The sequence below is a fragment of the Colius striatus genome, chromosome 3 (genome assembly GCF_028858725.1).
Source record: "Colius striatus isolate bColStr4 chromosome 3, bColStr4.1.hap1, whole genome shotgun sequence".
NCBI lineage: Eukaryota > Metazoa > Chordata > Aves > Coliiformes > Coliidae > Colius > Colius striatus.
Window position 1 is genome coordinate 71,342,079 of NC_084761.1, and position 19,738 is coordinate 71,361,816.

Below are 19,738 nucleotides of genomic sequence, written 5' to 3' on the forward strand. Positions count from 1 at the left end.
CCAAAACCATAACTGGCAGCGAGCCCTCCCTGCCCTTGTCTCAATCCACAACAATCTTTCTTATCTTTTTACTCCCATTTCGCTGGGGCCTCCACCATCCTAACGAGGGTGGCGGTGAATGGGGGCACCAAGCAAGAGACTATTGTGTTGCTGCTGTGCTAGCTGGGCCAAACTACAACACGCAGCTACTCAAAGAGCCCTCAAAACTTTGATCTAGTGCTACTGGTTTATGTCCACATAAAGTAAAGATGCATTGGCTTAGAACTGGTGCAAACCCCTAGTGACAGACCCAAGGCGGGAACTAGTAATGAGATGCAAATTGTCTCATTTATTGCCTTGAGATTTAAAATCCAAACAGGATTTGTTGATTTCTACAGACAACTTCATAGATGACCAAACTGAAAAAAAAGAATTGCTATTTATGACACTCTTGTCCTGTGTAAGAGATTACAGGGGTAACTCATTCTGGTTGCAAGTTAGAAAGCTTGGGTTGCCAGCAAAGCCTTACTAGGAGAGGCCTGGTCTACATATGCTAGACAAGGAACTGACTGGATGTGCATCCACAGGTTAATGGGGCCCTCCCCAAAAGCCACCAAGGGAGGAATCCAGCATTGGGAAAACAAACAAGTCTCTTATCTGCCAGCAGACAAGTCGAGATTTCTTCCAGCATTTTCACAAGGCACAAAATTAGTGGATTCAGTTTGGAATATTACATCTGATTTCCCCAGGCTTCTGCAAATTTGCTTAAGTAAGCTCATCAATTTACTTTTCATTTGCACTTTTCTCTTTCAGGTAGATGCGTTCCAAACAACCGTAGTGGCAATAAAGCCCCAGAAAGGTCTGACTTTCTGATTCTGTACTTACTAGGGACTCTAAATGTGCCTGCTAATTTGGGGAAAGGCAAAATCATTCAGGACCAGGACTTTGCAGAACTTTGCAGCTGTTAATGAGCTTAAGGCACATTTTTGCAACCCTCTTCTCTGGTTCATGCACGTGAGTAACAATGGATTCAAGGACAGTGCTACCGGCTCCTTGAAACCTGCCACGCAGCTGCTTATTTTTAACAATTATAAGCAGTTTTGAAATCCCTTTAAAAGGGGTTTTTTTTTTAGAAATGTTCATAGTGAAGCATTCAGACTCAGTTCTCGGTGTTTGACTCCATGTGTAAGAGTTGAATTTTTTATGTAGCTAATATTTATTTCGAAGAATAAAAGAAAATTTACTTGGCTTTACCACAAATATTGAGTTAATTCCCATTTACTAACAAACATGTAGGTATGATGGCCCACAGGACAACTCCAAGTTTCCTAATGCCCTTATCTCTGTGGTTAGGTCAGACTGTGAACATACGCATTTGGAAACAAAAATGGTAAATGCAAACCTGAAAATCCTTACAGTGATTTTTGAGTAGTGAGGGACCTAGACTGCGGGGAAACAGTTGGCCTGGTGAATGAATGAAGAAAAATATGGCCTATATTATCTGAAAATACATGTAAACATAAAACAAGAGGGTCTGTCATGCATTTTGCTCATCACACATTCACCATTCTAACTAGTTCCTTCTCTCTAGACACGTTGCTTTCAGCAGCAATAACCTTGTGCCAGATCAGACAGGTGGATTCAGTTAAAAATCCCCCAAAGTCAAGGAAGCACAGTCCAGGTGAGCTGCTCATGGGTGAGGGGACAGCCGCCATGAAATCATGAGACTAGAAGAAAACCCCACTCTCAAACAAGGTGGCACTACTGGAAAATGTAAAAGAAACGCAAAAGGAGAAGACTGAACTCTCATGGCTATTTTGTGATCCAGGGGTTCGACGCAGACGTTGCAACAGGAAACTGAAGTGACCCAACTTTGACAAAACACATTTCCAATACCCTACACCATTAAAAGCTGTGACTGTGAACTCTCCTACATTTAATGCTTATTAATGCTTCTGATGGAAAGCCATAGACTTTTAAATTGTTCAATGGTAAACCAAACTTATTCCCAAGTCCAAAAAAATACGTCCCGAGAGAGATTATCTAGAAGCAACAGACCAAAAACAGTACAGAAATTTAGAGATCTTATGGATACACAATGTTACCTTAAGCACAGACATTAGACTTTTAAAACCACATTCATTATCTGAGACATATGTCTTTTATGTTCTCCTCTAAGGAAGAAAAAAGTTCTACTACAGTTTGTATAAAATGCCACGTTTGCCCACAGAAAATATTACACTGGGGCAAGATGCTGTGAAAGAAGCCTCTCCTTTTCAGATCACAAGCTTCTGATATCACTTGAACTGCTAATTATCAGTTACCAACATATAAAGTGAGCATCCTCCAAACATTGTAGCTGTCCACAGTTCAGTCCAAAATCTGGCAACCTTATTGTTCAATAGTTTGTGTCTTCCAGGTGTTGCTGTTTCCTCAATGCCATAAGCACTGGACCAGCAGGACCAGGGAAGTGATTGTCCCCCTGTACTCAGCGCTTCTGAAGCTGCACCTCAAATACTGTGTCCAGTTTTGAGCTCCTCACTATAAGACAGGCATTGAGGTGCTGCAGCATGTCCAGAGACAGGCAACAAAGTTCGTGAAGGGTCTAGAGAACAAGTCTGATGAGGGGCAGCTGAGGGAGTTGGGGATGGTTAGCCTAGGGGAGGCTGAGAAGAGATATAATCACTCTCCACAATTACCTGAAGAGCAGTTGTAGTGAGGTGGAGGTCCATCTCTTCTCTCTAGTAATGAGTAACAGAACATGAGGAAATAAGATTTATATTGTGCCAGGGGAGGTTTAGATTGGACATTAGGAAGAACTTTTTCACTGAGAGGGGTACTAAGCATCGGAATGGGCTGCCCAGGGAGGTGGTGGAGTCACCATCCCTGGAGATATTCAAAATATGCACAGCTGAGGTGCGGAGGGATATGGTCTAGTGATGGGCCCAGCCATGTGAGGTGACTGGTTGGACTTTATGATCTTAAAAGTCTTTTCCAACTGTAATGATTCTAAGCCTTCTCCTGTGTTTTCTCACTTGCAGACTTCTCATTCATGCTAAAGAAAAAGCCTTTCTTTTTACAGATGGAAAAGCACCACCAGAAGAACTTGCTCCAGTTTTATAATTTAAATCTTCTGCCTCCTGTTCCTTGCCTAACTCCCAATCAAGAAACTTTGTAAGTATTTTATGATAAATCTAATTGGCTCTGGAATAGCACACTGGAAACCACAGCAATGTAATTGTGTATTTTCAGAGTTGTCTCACCACATCCATGAGAAGCATTCTCTATAAGTTACATTTTTGATACAACTTCAAGATTATCTGATTAGCACATTCCTGTTTTTAGGAGATCAGCTTTCTGAAAGCAATCTTCCTGTTTTGATTATCATTAGTATAATAGTAATCTTTCCCCCCCTTTTTCCTCTTCATCTCAGCTGACTGCTCTTTGCTTCCCCAAAACCAACCTTCTCATTCATGCTGCCCTGCTGCTAAATCAGTAAAGTCTTTGAGAATTTTCATCTTGGTTGGCAAGTTATTTTTCATCTCCAACAATGATGTCAAGAATTCTTTCATGCTATCAGCTTCATCATGGTTTTTGCTCCTCTACAGCCGAAACTCCCAAATAAGGACACGGCTGCGAGATGAAACAGCACAGCCGAGAATATACGAATCTCTAACAGAAGCAACATTTTGACTGATACAGAGCAGGTGATGCAAACATTAAGAAAAAACCACTCCAGCAGTTCTGCCAAAGTAGCTCTTTTCTTACAGATAATAATGCAATATTCTATTGATCAGGATCTTTTTTCCATGAACACGGCGAGTTTTGTCATGACACGCACAAATTGAGAATACGGCTAAGCACACAAAACCTGACATTAACAGTCAAAGTACCATTCGAGCCTTTTTACCAAAGCCTGTAGGGTTTAACCTTAAATGCAGCTATTTGACTGAAACTGCAGATATTTAAATCTTTTTCTTCTGAAATGACCAAGGAGATCCTGCGTCAGCAAGTCAGAATATCAGTCTAAAAATACAGCCAGCACCCTGAAAGAGTTTTCAAAACCAGTTAAGTATGCTACTGATGTGTTTGGCTAGGGCCCTCAGCCCTTCTTTCCTCAATAGTCCAGTAGTATTCCAGACACTACTAACCAAGCATGGCAACAATTTGAGGTTTCCAGCGTATCTCTTTCAGAAAAAAACAAAGCAAAAGGCGAGTTCTACAGATAGCCTTTAATGCAAGTTTTGAAAATTTGAGAAGATTCTGGTATTTTCCCCTTCCCACTGCACTCGATTGCAATTATTTACACACATTTTTACCTTTTTGGTATGTAATTATATAAGTTATTGCCAGTTACCCTCTTCATTCTTAAACAATAGCACAAACAGTTTACAGTCATGACACCTCACAATGGCCTCACTTGCCATTTATGTAGAATTTAAAAACAATTAAGCCTGGCAGGACATTATTTTCACCTTTATTGATAGCTGTGCCTGATAGAACACACCAAAGGTGCCGACATTCATGACTAATCTAGACGAAGTTCAAGTCAGCTCGCAGGAGACCATTTTCTTCACTTCTTCATTCGGCTCTTACTCATCCCAGGTATCTCCGTATTTATTTACTTTAACTAAAGGAAAGAAGAAAAAGTAGTCACATATGACTTAACCGCCAAAAAGTGTGGCCAAACGCATTATCGTTTGAAGTGGTGAGTGGGGAGAGTTGGTGGCAGCACAGACATCTAATTAAAGCTACTTGTGAATAAATGGGGGGAAGTGTTTGTTAATCATTATTCTTTTAATGAATGCAGTGAAGAGGCCAACTGTGCTAATTCCCCCTCTACAGAATTTGTAATTACTTTCAAACAAATGTAACATGGATGAAACAAAGACAATTGGAGGAAACGGGCAAGGAACGTTACAATAAATAATGTGGCTACATAATCTTGTTACGTGCATGATTGGATGGGTTCAGGATAGTTAAAAACACGTTCAAAGACAAACAATCAGAAATCAGCAATCCCTACTAGGAAACTACTCAGCCTTTATTATTTGGCAGCTTCCTTTAGTATAGGAGTGAGTCAGAAAGTAAAAAAAAAGCCAGGCTACCAGTCTTAACGGATTTATTCAGAAGCACGTCATGTGTTACTGAACAACGACCAGAAAGCGAAAAGATGATCTCAGAGAAGTGGTCTGTAACTGACTGCCATCACTGGCTGGGCAAAGGGTGGGTCAGGAGGAATGCTGACACTAGTCAAGCAGCCCTTTATAAATCTACTTGCAGGTTAATGACTAAGCCTGCTGTTCATTAACACCAATGAAATAGAGCAGAGCGCACGCTCCTTGTTTCAGTGAGATGTGTTAGCATAAGACACTGGCAAATCTCTTTTCAGCTGACTGATATTGCAGTGAGGCCCAGGGAGAAGCTCCCTCAAAACACTGCCTCTGTTAGCCACGGGCAGCTGCGCACAGGGCCAGGCTGGGGCCCTGTGCAGACAAAGCCATTCCAAGTGCTACGAAGGAGGCACCAGCAGAGGGAAGTTGGGGACTGCCTAGACTGTTTTCAATGTCCTTTGTTTTCCCTTATGTCCTTGTGACAGAGGGCAGAAACCACTGCCTCCTATTTGCTAGTCTGGTTCCTAGGACACAGAGATAAGACGTGAACAAAGGGGCAATGCCTGGGGACACAGGAACAGGCGTATAACAAGTAACACATCCAGAGCGACTCAAGAAGCCAAATCAGACCACAGCCAGCAACACCAGTAGAACCCCTGAACTGTACATTTAAATGTACTTCTGCTTGTAAAACATTCCGAAATACTTGTATTTCTTCCTTTCTCCCTTTCCCTAAATACATAAAGTTTATTTACAATTCTCATGCACTGCCCAGTGTAGCTCTGTTCTCAAAACCTGAGAGTATAACCATCAAACCAAACACAGAAACATAAGAACATTTTATGGATATCTGTCATAGATTTCAAATAAACAAATATAAAATAACGAATGCATGCTCTCATTTCACAGCCACGAGACTGGCCAAGGAATATGGTAAGGTTTGCAGAATGCTGCATAAGACTTCTGTATATGGTTTTGAGGTGACATTTCTAGACTTTCTATTTGTAGAGAAACATCTTGAAAAAGAAACATTGCGTAAATCAATGAAGTGCCAGCTGACGGGATTTAGAAGCAATCTGAAACTACAGCTCCAATAATTTGTTAACGTCTTCTTAGTCATGAGAGAAAAAGGCTTTCATCCTTGAAATAACAGATTTAAATCATTACCCAATAATTGTCTGTAATTTTAACTTCAAGATGGTGTGTATCTGTCCAAAGACAGATGATCTGGAGAAAGTGATTCACAAGCACGAAACAAATGGATGCTCCTAAGCAACACTGTTCCAAAGCTTACTCTTACTGTTTCAGAACATTTTGCTTTAATAAACTTTTCTGTCCTTATGACCACCTGCTATGCCCAACAGGAGATGTTAGCTGTTGCTACAAATCTTGTGACAACACGATTGACGAGATTGGACACCGCACACAAACTCAAACAATTCAAGCTGATCAGTCCAGCGGTGCGTTAAACGGTGAAACATTCCTCTTGCTAACATCATTTCCACAGATGTTACAGTACACAAGTTTTGGAGCAAGCCATTATGAATTGCTTCTGTAACTCCTTTTAAAAAAACCTGTTTGAGCCAATAAGCTGTCTGAATGGCATCTTATTCTTCAGGACATCGCTTTTTTGTTTTGCTACATAAAGTTTTGTTTTGCACTGTGAAAAAAAATCTCAATATTGCTGCCAAATACTTTTCCTTCCTTTGAGTTAAGGTAGAAAATTAACCTCTACAAACAATGCCTCTATAGAAATCCACTAATTCCACATGAAACAATTCATAAAAATAAATACTCCCCCGTCAAAACCATCAACCCTGTGTGCTATTTTGAGAGAACAATGCTATCTAAACCATACAACCCATCCATAGCTCAAACTCTTCAGTGCAGCTCTGAGCTCAGAGAATTCTTTGTTGAAAGAGGTTGCTCAATACATTCAATATACCAAAAGTTACGAGATTTTCAGTCCAGCACCAAGTAACACGGCTAGAGAAGAGCAATTATAGTTTGCTATTGGAGGATCAATATTTTTGAAAAGAGAATTAATTCGAAACATGAAGCTACAGACCACATCACATGACTTAACTGCAGATACTGTATAAAATAAACTACTTAAAGGGTACGCAGAATTAAGCCTTGCCTTTGTAACCATTTTTAACCTTAGTGCCAATATATGAATTTACTATGTGTTCCTGTAAATCAGTATCTTACCTTCCTTCACTGTTTTTTCCTGTGGAAACCTGCTTGGAGTTTCTGCCTTTGGTGGTCGCATCACCTCATACGTCTCTCTGTGTTTATTCCTCAATTCCTCATATGTGATGCCTTTTTTTTTACGACTTTCTTCTGGGACTGGAGTAGGATCTGAAAACAAAATAAACATCAAGATAAGAGAAATGGCATCACACATCAAAACTTGGCTACAACCTGTTCTGGAACATGTTAATTACAGCTCAGTCATAAATGAAAAAGAGCATGGCAGCTGCAACTCTAAATGCAGCTGAGAAAGTATGTGGTCTTTGATTAGTCTCTTCCTTTTAGGTTTGTGGAACTGCTTTGAAAGACTGGTAGTTAACTCATTTTCTTTATTTCACCCAATGGAAATCCTAACAACTGTGTGCCAGCGGATGGATAAAGTAGTTCTGAAGAGAAGTCTAGGTGGAGCTCAAGGATTTGCATTCAGGCTTTAAATTCTGCTTTCAAAGAATTAAGACAACATGGATCCTATGTCACCTGGTGACCATCTTATCCTTTTCTCTACATTTGTAATGCAGAATCTTGGCTCTACAATTATGGTTTTACCGACTATTGATATCTGATGAAGTGTAATCCCCATTTCCTTGACACATTTACACCTGATAATTTTATAGAACTAAACCCAAGTTGCATGAAAGGGATTCTTTTGTGAAATAAAACCTTTTCCATAAAGGAGTTAAAAAATCCAAAGTAATTTGAAGTATGAAACTGTGCATTTGACAGTAACTTCCTCCTCTGTGTACCAGAGAGACCTGAACTCAGAATCATTTGTTTCCCCTGCAATAGCCGAGGACAGAGTTCATACTGGAAGGAGGGGAACAGCTGCACAGAACAGCACTTGAAAGCCATTTTAGTCCTTTGTGAGAATATCAGCTGCTGCTGGACAGAACACAATATGCATTTAGTTCTCAGAAGATTGAAGTATTTGTCACATTATAAAAAACAATTTAATGCCAATGAATTACAGCAGTATACAGTCACAGCATCACTGCCAGTGACAACAAAATGACCTCAGGAAGGACGGCAGACAGACGGCAGAGACTATGGTTGATGTTATGCAGTAAAAGGATGACGTATTCCCCTTTATCTCACTCTAGAACAACTTCAAGTCAGATGAGGTTTCTGCCAGTTTACTTTCACAACAGACTAAACCTTGTAAATTAATTTACTATCTTTACTTGCAATTAGAGCTACAAAACACGAAAGAAACCCCTGAATTGACTTTACAGTTAGAACACAAAATAACACGTATAATTATCCTCCGTTTTAAAGGAATTCTGGGAATGGAATTCTGGAACAATGCAGTTGCATTCAAAATCACTGTATTGTACCATGAATATCTGCATGAGATGAAAATACATAGTTTGGTAAGAGAAGTATCCAAGAGAAAGGCAAGAGTGATTGTACTACAAACTGCTAAATATTAAGACCACACACCTTGAACAGTGTAATCAGTAATTCCTGTAGGTGAAGACTCATTCAGGGAAGCACTGAATGGAACAGGTTCATAACTTGAGAGGTCTCTATCTGTTGAACTATAATCATCTGAGTAGCTAGAAGAAGGAGGGAATCCAGCTCTTGGAGGATAAGATTCAGTAAATGACTGAGAAGGCATGTCTGAAAATTCAGATTTCCGACTGGAACGACTGAAAAATAACACAATTAGATACTAAATTAAACAATATTGAAGTTCAACATGGAACTATAAGAGTAACAATACGTGCACTTCAAGAAAACACTCTTTACAATCATTTAGCTTCCAATATAAATTGTTGTCTTAAAAGACTTTTGAGCTTTTTCTGTTTGGTCGGGTTTTTTTCCCTATACATTGCAAAGATCTATATAGTCTCTTCCCCAACACCCTTCCTTTCCTCCCAGCAGCTTAACTCATACCTGAAAATCTCCAGAAGGCAAAAAAAGACTAAGTATTTTGCATTTCACAAGACAAAAATGCCAATCCCATTCCCTGGGAGTCTTCAGACACAAATAGTCCAGGGTGTGCCCATGTAACTAGTGGCAGCATGAAATACAGTTATTTAAAAAGGTCCTTTAGGAAGAATTTGCAATTTAAAACCATTCATTGTTAGAAGCTGCTCTAATCGATTAGTTCCGAACAGCAGAAAAAAGGGAGAATGAAGAGCTATCTTGGGGAAATTAAATAACAAAGGTTTGAGGCACTTAATTCAGCAGAAACATTAATGTTTTTTCTCTTGAGAGAAAGGTAAGATCACATAAAGAATAGTCTGGAAACCGATGCCTGATGTTTTAAAGCAATGCAGGGCCACTCTGAGTACTTGGCAAATGCTTTACAATATCAGGCAACACGTCTCTATCAAGTTTGTCACCACTTGGTGACACTCAAATGTCTCTAGATTGTTTCTTCTTGTTTTCACTTTGAATTTTTGCTTAGCTGTACTTTTAGTTTTATATTTCTCTTGCAATTAGCTTTTGTTTTATTCTCACAATAATCAATACCAAGCTAAACCGTTTTATCGCCTTGACTGTATTTTTAATGTCGACACAAACACAGCTCTAAAGAACTACCTTTTAGCTCCTTACTTTTATCTGCAAATCAGAATCACCAAAATACATTTATATGTATAATGACCATGAAAACATAATGACTTCTGTTGCTGGCCTAAAAGAGTAGCATGTATGGACAATAATGCAATTTAAATTAAACTGATGACTTGAAAAAAAACCCACAGGAATTTAACACTTGGGAAATAAAATTTAACAGGTCCAAAAGACTGGGCCATTGAAGAGATATTGGTGCAGCAGATGATGGCATTTAAACATGTTCTCACCTAGGGTAAACACAGCTAACTGTCATGGCAATTTCTTATCAGAAACTGGAGAGGGGTGAAGGGACAAGTCTAGCTCCAATTCAGTATACAGTAAATGCATAAAATTATGTTTGATGCCACAAAAATGTAAACAATTCAGAAAAAAAGGTAAGTCATGCAGACAAAACTGTCATAACTCTGAATTTATAAAGTAATTAATACTGTAGTCAAATCCTTTATAAACATTTAACAAATCTTAGCACATACACAGCAGGACTACTACCCACTATCCTAACACTACTCTCATGGTTTTGAATCAAGGGTTTAAGTGAGATGTTCCGAAAGTAGTTTGCAATTAAAAACCACTTGAGGTGGAAAACATTCTGGAACAAAACAGGAAATAGTTTTAAGGACCTGATGAGTTTCTCATATGTACAGCATAATGCTGTGACAGATATAAAGGACTGAAACAAACAGCACTAAGTATGACCACCATGCTTCTTCCTGCACTGATATTGTTTACTGAACTCTTTCCTTTGATAAACACTGAAATCATTTCCACCCACTTCCTACTTCCACCAGACTCAAGTATGGGAAAACTACCAGAAAGTAACATTATTTTATTTCAGTGCACTTAGTTGACTTGTAAACTAAGGAGGCAAGTTCTGCTGTCACACTACTGTAAATTCCACAGGAAAGCAACACCTTCATTTAGAAGGAATACATTTTGTTAAGTAAAATGTTTCCTTTTCTACTTCTCAAAGTGATCACTTGCATGTAAAGAGCTCAAAATGCATGTTTTATTGCTAGCCAACTGATAATAATACAGCTTGCTGAAAGTGGTACATTTGGGGTAATGGGTGAAAAGAGGGAAGGTGCAGATCTGAAGGTCTTTGAAAGCTACAAATGTAGCCTTGATCTGTCAGTGTTTAAAATGTCCTATTCAAGAATAAGGTTTAAATATAAAAGATAATTGAATTCTTACTTATGTGAACTGTGCCTCTGAGCTTGTCGTAGAACATCTCCTATCGGAGAGTCCTTCAGTCTCTTAAATTTCTCGCTACAGATTGGCAAGTAGGATATCTTTCCAGCCACGTAGCCACACATTCCAGCAACTTTTTTAACAGAAAAAAGAAGACAGTTTTATATGCTGTATCATCACAATCAACTTAAAAAATAATAATTTCAAGTAAATGATACAGTTTCTTGAAGAAAAAAAATAGTTTAGATCGAAACACAAAACATGCAGTAATCATCCCTCTCTGCTTCTTTTGCAGACAAAGGGCACTGAGAACAAATGCAACAGCTGAACAAAGACATAGAGCAATGACTTAGACATGACATTTGCAGTAGACAACTGCAGCTAGTACTTGATGAATGAAAAGTGACCAAAAAAAGGGAAAATAATTGTAATACAGGATACAGGAATAGTAATTAACCATCAAAGATTATAAAAGAGTTAGAAATAAACAAAGGTAGTAAATTCTGCTTATTTAATCCATCAGAACAAACAGATCTTGAAAAGGCTTTCACTAGCATGAAGGGAAGGCTAAATAGACTTAGTATTAGGCTCAGTATCCTCTGAAGAGGATTCTGTCACTGAAATAGCTGAACCCTTGCAATCACTAGGCAAATGCTTTCAATTTAGTGTATGAGCTGTTTTCATCTGCTAGACAGGTGGTAAGAATAAATGGTTGCGACAATTCTTTCTAGGTTTAAAACTGATGACTTCCATCAACTGGTTTCTTCAGGTTTTATGAGTGGGTCAAGGGAGTATGAAGGAACATTCAATGGTAATTAATGTAAGTTTTGTTGTTGACTCTGTAGGACAAAAGGATTAGACCCTTCTTTCATACGCAATGAGTATTTTCTAAGAACAAAGACTAAAGACTCTCAATCATCTTTATGTTTGGAAAGAGTTAATTACCTATAACATTAATCCTCTGAGGTACTTACATTGTAGATAGGAATCAATATAAAAAAGGATTTTAGCATACCCTGCTGTACTAGTACTGAAATTGTGGTTCTTCTTCTAATGCCTATGTTTGCAAAATGAGGTTAAAATCCTTTTCCAAAGGAAAAGAGAAAATCTGCCACAACCACAAGTGAAGTTTACAAATAAGAAATGTATGAATTTAGCAGGTAAAAAACTTGGAAGATCCATCAAATGCTATAAATATGCACTGAGAGAAAAAATATCCCAACAAGAATTAAAACTAAACATTTAGCAAATTAAAGCTAAGCAGCAAAACCAAGTAATCTTTGGCCTTCCAGTCAAGAAAAGTGGAAGCATCTCATCTATCTCTCTTTGTTTCACCCAAAGTAATTATCGGCTAAAATATTTGTTTTCCCTTTTCACAGAGCTAGGAGCCGGGTGATCCATACTCTTGAAGTTAGTACAATAAATTAGATATTGTTGCTCTCTGCTTCAGTATTCACTGTGAAAGGACCTCAGAGAAGCTGACTACAGATTGATAAAGGAGGCCAAGTCCTACTACAGTCTAACACGAAGTAGGACATATAGATCTTACCCTTCTTTGCCCAAGAGGAACAGAGGACCAATAAGCTCTGTTCTGTGTTGAAGGGGATGTTGTCAATGTAGTCTATCAGTCATGACTAACTGGAAGTTCCATTAAATTGTCAGAGTGCCTAGAAGGCTACTGGGAAAAAATATGAGTAACTCCTATAGGCAGAAGAGCCTTTGGAATCTGAAAATTCCTATCTAAAAAACAAAGCACCTCTCAACTTCGAGATAAAACCAAGAGGGACAAAGCACGGAGGGATGCAATACAGCCGTCAGGTTTTCTTCAGTCTCTGTGCTATTTAGATATAAAAGACAAATTACGATAGTCAGGTACTGATACTCTTCAGAATAAGTATCTAACAACCACAAATGACACACACCATTACAAAGGACAGACTACTGTAATTGACAAATGCAGCAGTAATAAGTGACCAGAAAAGCAAGAACTGTCTTGAACTGTCTTACTGTTGTGTAACATCAGCTAGCACTGAGCTAGCAGCAGTGATTGGAACTGCATATGCTCTCATTTCAGAACTCATAGAGGAAAAGAACCCAAAACCAAACCAAAACACAGCTGCACTGCTTAATCTGATTTCACTGCAGGAGGAATGTGCAGTTAAATTATGAGACATAATTTGACATGTAAACTATGTCCCTGGCAATAGTCTTCAGGAAGATCCTGTATACACAGTAGGCACATCTGACCTAAGCAATATGAGGGTGAAACAAAAACTGCTTAACTCAGGCCTTTTACACTCCAACTCTGCACCAGAAAAATCTCCATATTTAAAATGCATATAAATTACATGAAATTAACTACTGCAAACCAATCAGAATACACACTTTGTTGAGAATTCTTTTAGTATAAAATCAAAGTCCCTACGCCTTCAGTATCAAAGAGGAGAAGTAACAAATATTTTGGCTCATAACCTTAACATCAAGAACATTTGGTGCAGGTTGCTCCTTATTTTTTTCCCCTTAATTTCAAAACTCAGGTCTGTTAAACAGGAGAAACATGGCCCTTAACTAGAGACGTGTGGAAGGTATCAAGGAAACAGTAATTCTATTATTCACTAGAAACATTTGTGTTATTTCATTGTTTAGTCTCCAAAGAAAGCAAGTAGAATTTTGCATAAACAAATGGCAGCCCTAGCCTCTCACATTCATTTATCTGCTTAAACACCACTTCCTTCACCACAAATCACTGGTTTACCCTCTTCCCACTGAAGTAAACTGTAAGAGTAACTGCTCTATCTAGGCAGACTGGCAAGATGGAAACTTCCTGTTTTACTGTCATCTATTACCTTTAGAAGTTTAATTTATTAATTTACTTTTGATTATACTTAATCCAAAACAATTCACATGAAATTGCTGTTTCCCTACAATTGTACATACATAATGCCCAGAAAAAAAAAGGCACTAAAGTAACCTGAATGGGACAAGTGAGATGTACGAATAAAGACTTTCAAATTTGGAAGAGAGAGGTAGGTGTACCCTGGCAAAGTAATTTAAAATGAGCTTAGAATTTCATGAAAAGCCTATAAAAACACTTGTCCAAAACAAGCTGCACAAATTCAAAGACAATGAACAAATGAAATGCTCCACCTCTTAACAATGAATAGATTCTTGCAGTATGACATGCTGGAGTTAAGAAACACAGCTAAAAAAATATGCCGACTGATAGAATTAACTGCAGGAAGATGAAACCTGTTTCTTGCATGGCTCAGATCACTGATGCCTATCTTCAGACACAGCCATGCTAATGGAAGCACAGAGTGCTTCAAAGTCATGGCGAATCAGTCAGGTGATCTCATGGGAATTACATCCACGTGACAGGCTCCAGAACCTGAGGCATGCATTCCAGCTGAATTTATAGATAGTTTTTACTTACATGCGACTTTAGTAAAGGAACCAAATCTTGAGCTATCTCTTAGAACACCTGAAAATGAGGAGCAAAATAGTAAGTTGTTAAGAATGAGGCTGAAAAACATCAATGGTAGCTATGTTTGTAGGCAGTAAGTTACTCCCTTACATTTAATACCAAAGAAAACGCAAGAAAACCTAACATCTGAATTCCTCATCTAAGTATTACCTCTTTAATCATACCACACACAGTATTATTATTGCCTGTTACAAAATACATTGTTTCATAATCACTTAGATTTTACATTTGTCAAACAACATAAAACAAAGATGAATTTGATTTTAATCTAAAGTTTTCCTCCTTTAGTTTTATGAATTGCAAGTCTGAAGAGTCTGAACTTCACTTAATTATGAATAGATTAGATAGATATTATTATAGCAACTTTATTAGCAGCAGAATTGTATTTCATCTGAGTAAATCCAAATTAGCTCGAAGTACGTTTACACTTTACCTTTCTTAATTAAGAAACTAGTAGCAAGCATGCTCACTGCAGCCAAAGGAAAAGCTGTGAAGAAGAAAAGTTGTTTAAAATATGATTTTCAATATTTTCAACCACATTTAACAAAATATGCAATAAAATTAGAGTTGCTAAGTCTTACTCAGCTTATTTGTGTAAGAATATAAGCATATATATAGTTAAACTGTATATAAATTATGAAACATTCTCAAATCCATTACTGAAGACCTACTACAAATGATGTGCTACTGGTTAATAAGTGATCCTGTCTTCATCCTGTCTTCACTAGAGGTTGTGCTTCCTACAGTACAAAAGCCAGTGCCAGATGGTATAAAGTTCCAAGGACAAGATTCCAGGTCTAGCTACAGCTGCTACAGCATCAAGGTGCAGAACTTTAAAAGAGAGAAGCACACACACACACACACTTCAGGATGGAAGGCAATTATATAGAGGCCAGTGCCTCTAAAATTTTTTATAAACAGAAGTCTTGATTTGATTTTAACATATGAACTTTGGGTCTAACTCTTAGAGAGATACAAATTAAAGAACAGGACAGCTTTTTCTGTAGCTTATGGATCAAACTATACAACTCAGAGGTAGGGTCGGAAATGCAGAGAATACAACAGACATGGAAGATGCCTATAGCAATCGGTATAACAGTTCACATTGATTTTCATCATACTGAATGACTTCAGGCAGCGAGAAGCATTTGAAGATGTCAAGAAACAAAATAAATGTTTATTTCAAACAATTATAACAATGATACCGGGAAGATTAACTGTGAAACTATTCACAAAGATCACCATCCCTACACAAGATACAGAAACAAGGAACATGACAGAAGACTAAAGTTAATTACGTTAAAGATGTAGATGTGACATAATGAAATGACATTTTATGGAAGTCACAAAATGTAGATGTTACAAAAAGGCTCAGTGACTTGAACTTTACCCAAGCGAGACATTCTTGCAAGAGCAGTAAATGTTTCCAGCGTTTTCATGCTAATTAAGTTTGTATTTGAAGATAAATTATTTTTTAGAATTTGGACAGCACAGTGTTAAAGTACACTTTGCAAACTAACTGTATTCCTTCACAAATTCTGACAGGTCTAAACTAGGTCAGCAGTGCAACCAGCATTTTAGAGTAAACATGACTGGATGTCACTTTAAAATCTTCCATTCTTTAAAAGACCAAAACCCTGATGCTTTTAGATTCCACATCTAGATCAGAGTTCTGGATTTTCTGATATGGAATGGCACTGAAAATTTAAAGCTAAATTGCATGGAGGGCAGGGAAAGGAGGGCTGGAGTGTTAAAAAAACCCAATTCATAAAAGCTCTTACTACAGAAGACTTCAGTCTAACCCTTTGAGACTTCTTTATGGGCCCAACACATATATTCCAGACATCAAAGACAGGTTACATACTTTACTGGAGACAGCTGTTAGAATGTGAGCACATAAGTTACCTGAAATGGTAACTAGAAATTAAAAGAGTAGTAAGTAAATGAAGACTGGGTTCACACATAAGAATTAATATAAGTAATTCTTCGCATGTAAAAAAAAAATAAAATCAACTTAATAAATCAGAAAGTAGCCCTCTGCTAATTTTTCTAGGATTTATTTTGTTCCTGAAGCAAAACAAAAGTACTTTTTGTCCAGAGCAGTGAAAAACATTGGTAACTGTAATGTAGTTATGTAGTACTTTTTTTTGCTTCAGGGATGAAATAAATCCTAGGAAAAATAGTGGAAGGTTCACAGATCAACAGCACGTAACAAAGGAGGGGAATGTAACATACCAGAGTCAAAATGGCTTTACGGGAAAGAAGTCTTAGTGTCCTGGTTTGATTTTGTTAGGGAAACTAAAAGTGTGAAGAATAAAACTGTAGATCGCAGTGTGAATTTTTAGCAGTATTGGAACTTATAGCATGCTATAACCTAATAAAAAAATAGTAATATCGGTAAAGCATATATTAAACTTAATTATGAAACATCTACTAAACATTTCTGAAGTAGAAGCTGCCAACAGAAACTATGGGAAAACCAAGAGGGTTTGTAAGAAAAGGCAAAAATTAGCTACAGCTTCAAATTTCAACAACTGAAAATACAAAAATTTATGATAACATATACAGTAAGAAATGAGAATGGGAGGGCAGTCACCCAGGAAGCCCATACATCCTGCAAAGGTGCTTCAAATGTACTTAATACAGCGAATACAAGAATCTAGGCATGTGTAACGCAGCGCAACAAAACAAAGACAGAAGATCTAGAAAACAGCAACAGGCTTCAGGCTCTCCCATTGAGGCAACAGCTGAGTACACAACCCTGACAAAGTCTCTCAGTTACTGTAGACCCCTAAAGTGGAATTACTCAAGAAACTACTTGGGGCTTCTTAACAATACCTTCATGTTGTATTCTCAACAATACCTCTGTACAAAGATACACTGGGCAGTAAGTTACGTTGCCACACACAAAATCACAGCAGAGCACCTCGAGAAGAAGAAACAACTCTTTCTCCTCTTGTCTTCCAGGAGAGAGATAATCAGTAAGCTATAAGAAACTGTGATCTTACATCAATGAACCTGACTCTTTTCACTTACAAAACTGTATGGAAAATAAGCTGAAGGTTTCCAGGTATTTGAATAGAAGAGGACAACGCCAAAGTAATGGAGGGAGATAAAGCAGAACTTTAAATCAATAATTCAAAATCACGATGCCTTAGAAGTTGCCCCTGACAGTACTGGCTGCCAGGAGAAACCAGAGGCCCAACGTGCTAAATTTAGCAAATCTGCTACTAAGTTCTTCATCTGTCCTGGTTTCTGCTAAAGCCACCTATCAGCATCGTGAGTGATCTACTACTGTGCAATAAAAGAGCAGATAAGTCACATCGGGAGGCTTGTTCAAACCTCTCGACCAGGTGTATAAAAAAGAAAGGTATGCCATGAACCTTTGGATTACAGAAACAACATTAAATAATGCAATCAGTTCTCAATGTTTTGTGAAAAAATCCCTACAACAACCCACAAAACCAAAACCAATATAACACTGGTATTTCAACTAAATGGGGACATAAAAGTGCTCTGTGAAAACAAAGCAAGTTTACCACTCCTGTGTAGTACAGAAATCAATACTGACTGTAGAACCTTGCTTGAGAATCTTGGCTTTCATTTGCAGGGGAAAAGTGCCCAAACATCCAACCATGCACAAACAAGGACATTTCCTCGAAAACCTGAACAACTACTTATACGCTGTACTCTTCGCAAGTCTCCATAAAGATGGCAAATGATGGTTCTAAGTTAAACTATTTTATTCTTTCATTCTAAATATAACACCACAAAAAAATCAGAATAAAAATGTAGACATATCATGACCATTCAGAAATATAAACACGTGATTGACTCCATTATTTGTATCTATTTCCAGACTTTTTAATAAGCACATTAATTTTAAATATGAAGGGATCTTGTTACAAAGCATGAACCTTAGAAATTATGTTGTATATTTAACAAATTCCTGTCCTGCAAACTCTTAATAAATTTAAATCCTACATGGATCAACATTTACTGGGATGAAATTTTAGATCACATTAAGTTTGTTAATGAACTGTCATAACATGTTGGCCCAGGTCTTCCTTCCTTATGCCCCAGCAGGCTGAACTTACCTCTATACCGGGCACTCTCTTCGGCACATTCCTTGAGGAGTCTCCTTTCTTCCTCTGTCGGCACATAAGGCTTAGGTACCTCCCTCTTTCATTAGGGAAACAAATTAGAGAAGAATGAGCAAAACAGAAGGTGTGCATGGATTTTTCATTAAAAAGTTTGTCTAACTTTCACACCTTATAGAACCTATACTTTCACATAGCTATAATTAAGGAACTAGTACCTTTTCTCTATAAATGTCACATGAAATATATCGTAAAAAAAACCCCAATGCTTCTACAAATTCCAAAAAGAACAGAAAATATTTTGCTCGGGACCAAATCCCAACTCAGTCCACTCCTCTGACTCTAGAAAAGCCCACTTTGGTCCTTGCCTTCCAAGGCAATGAAATCTGACAGCTCGCTGAATCCCTTTGTAAAGCATTTGTCGGAGCTCTAATTACGTATCACCTGCGATCCGTTAACACGCACGTATCTACACAAAGCCGGACGGCTGTCTTTCCAGCGTGAGAGAAGTCTCTACCCGAGGTGCGTGACTCTCGCCTGGTGTGAAAGGCCTGCGACCGGGCACGCTGCCGGGCCGCCGGCCAGCTGATAGGCAGATGCGAGAAGGCCACCGGTGCCGGGGAGAACACCTCCTGCCGTGACCTCCCCTCAAGGGCCGCGTCCCCGCGCCTCCGCCGGGCGCAAGGAGCTCACAGGGCAGGGGCGGGCAAAAAGCCGACAGGAACCGGCCCGCGGGGGGACTCGGGGGGACCCGCAGGGCCCGCGCCTGCCGTCTATGCCCTCAGCACAAACAACCGCGAGCCCTGCCGGCCCCCTCGCACGGCTCTCGCGGTGCCGCCGAGCGAAGGACAGTACCTCGGCCCTGTCGCCGAGCTCCCCGCCACCGGGGCCCTGCCCGGCCTCCATGGCGGGGCGGGGAGGGCAGCGCCAACGACCGCTGACCCGGAAGGCGACGCGACGCCGTGGGCCGCGCTGGCTGCGTGCGCAGGCGCGGGGGCGGGAGCAGCAGCGTTGCGTCCCCGCGCATGGCTGCACGGCCG

The 19,738-nt window shown here is 38.9% G+C and overlaps 1 protein-coding gene across 1 annotated transcript; it reads right to left on the reverse strand.

The window, feature by feature from the left end:
• Positions 1-4,193: 4,193 nt before the first annotated feature.
• Positions 4,194-19,672, reverse strand: OCIAD1 (OCIA domain containing 1). Its single transcript, XM_061991909.1, has 8 exons — positions 19,554-19,672; positions 18,696-18,780; positions 15,032-15,085; positions 14,548-14,595; positions 11,118-11,247; positions 8,784-8,992; positions 7,305-7,454; positions 4,194-4,609 (listed from the first exon to the last, which is right to left on the reverse strand). The coding sequence occupies exons 1-8, from the start codon at positions 19,602-19,604 to the stop codon at positions 4,572-4,574; spliced, it is 765 nt and encodes a 254-aa protein (XP_061847893.1). The 5' UTR covers positions 19,605-19,672; the 3' UTR covers positions 4,194-4,571.
• Between the last annotated feature and the right edge of the window lie 66 nt (positions 19,673-19,738).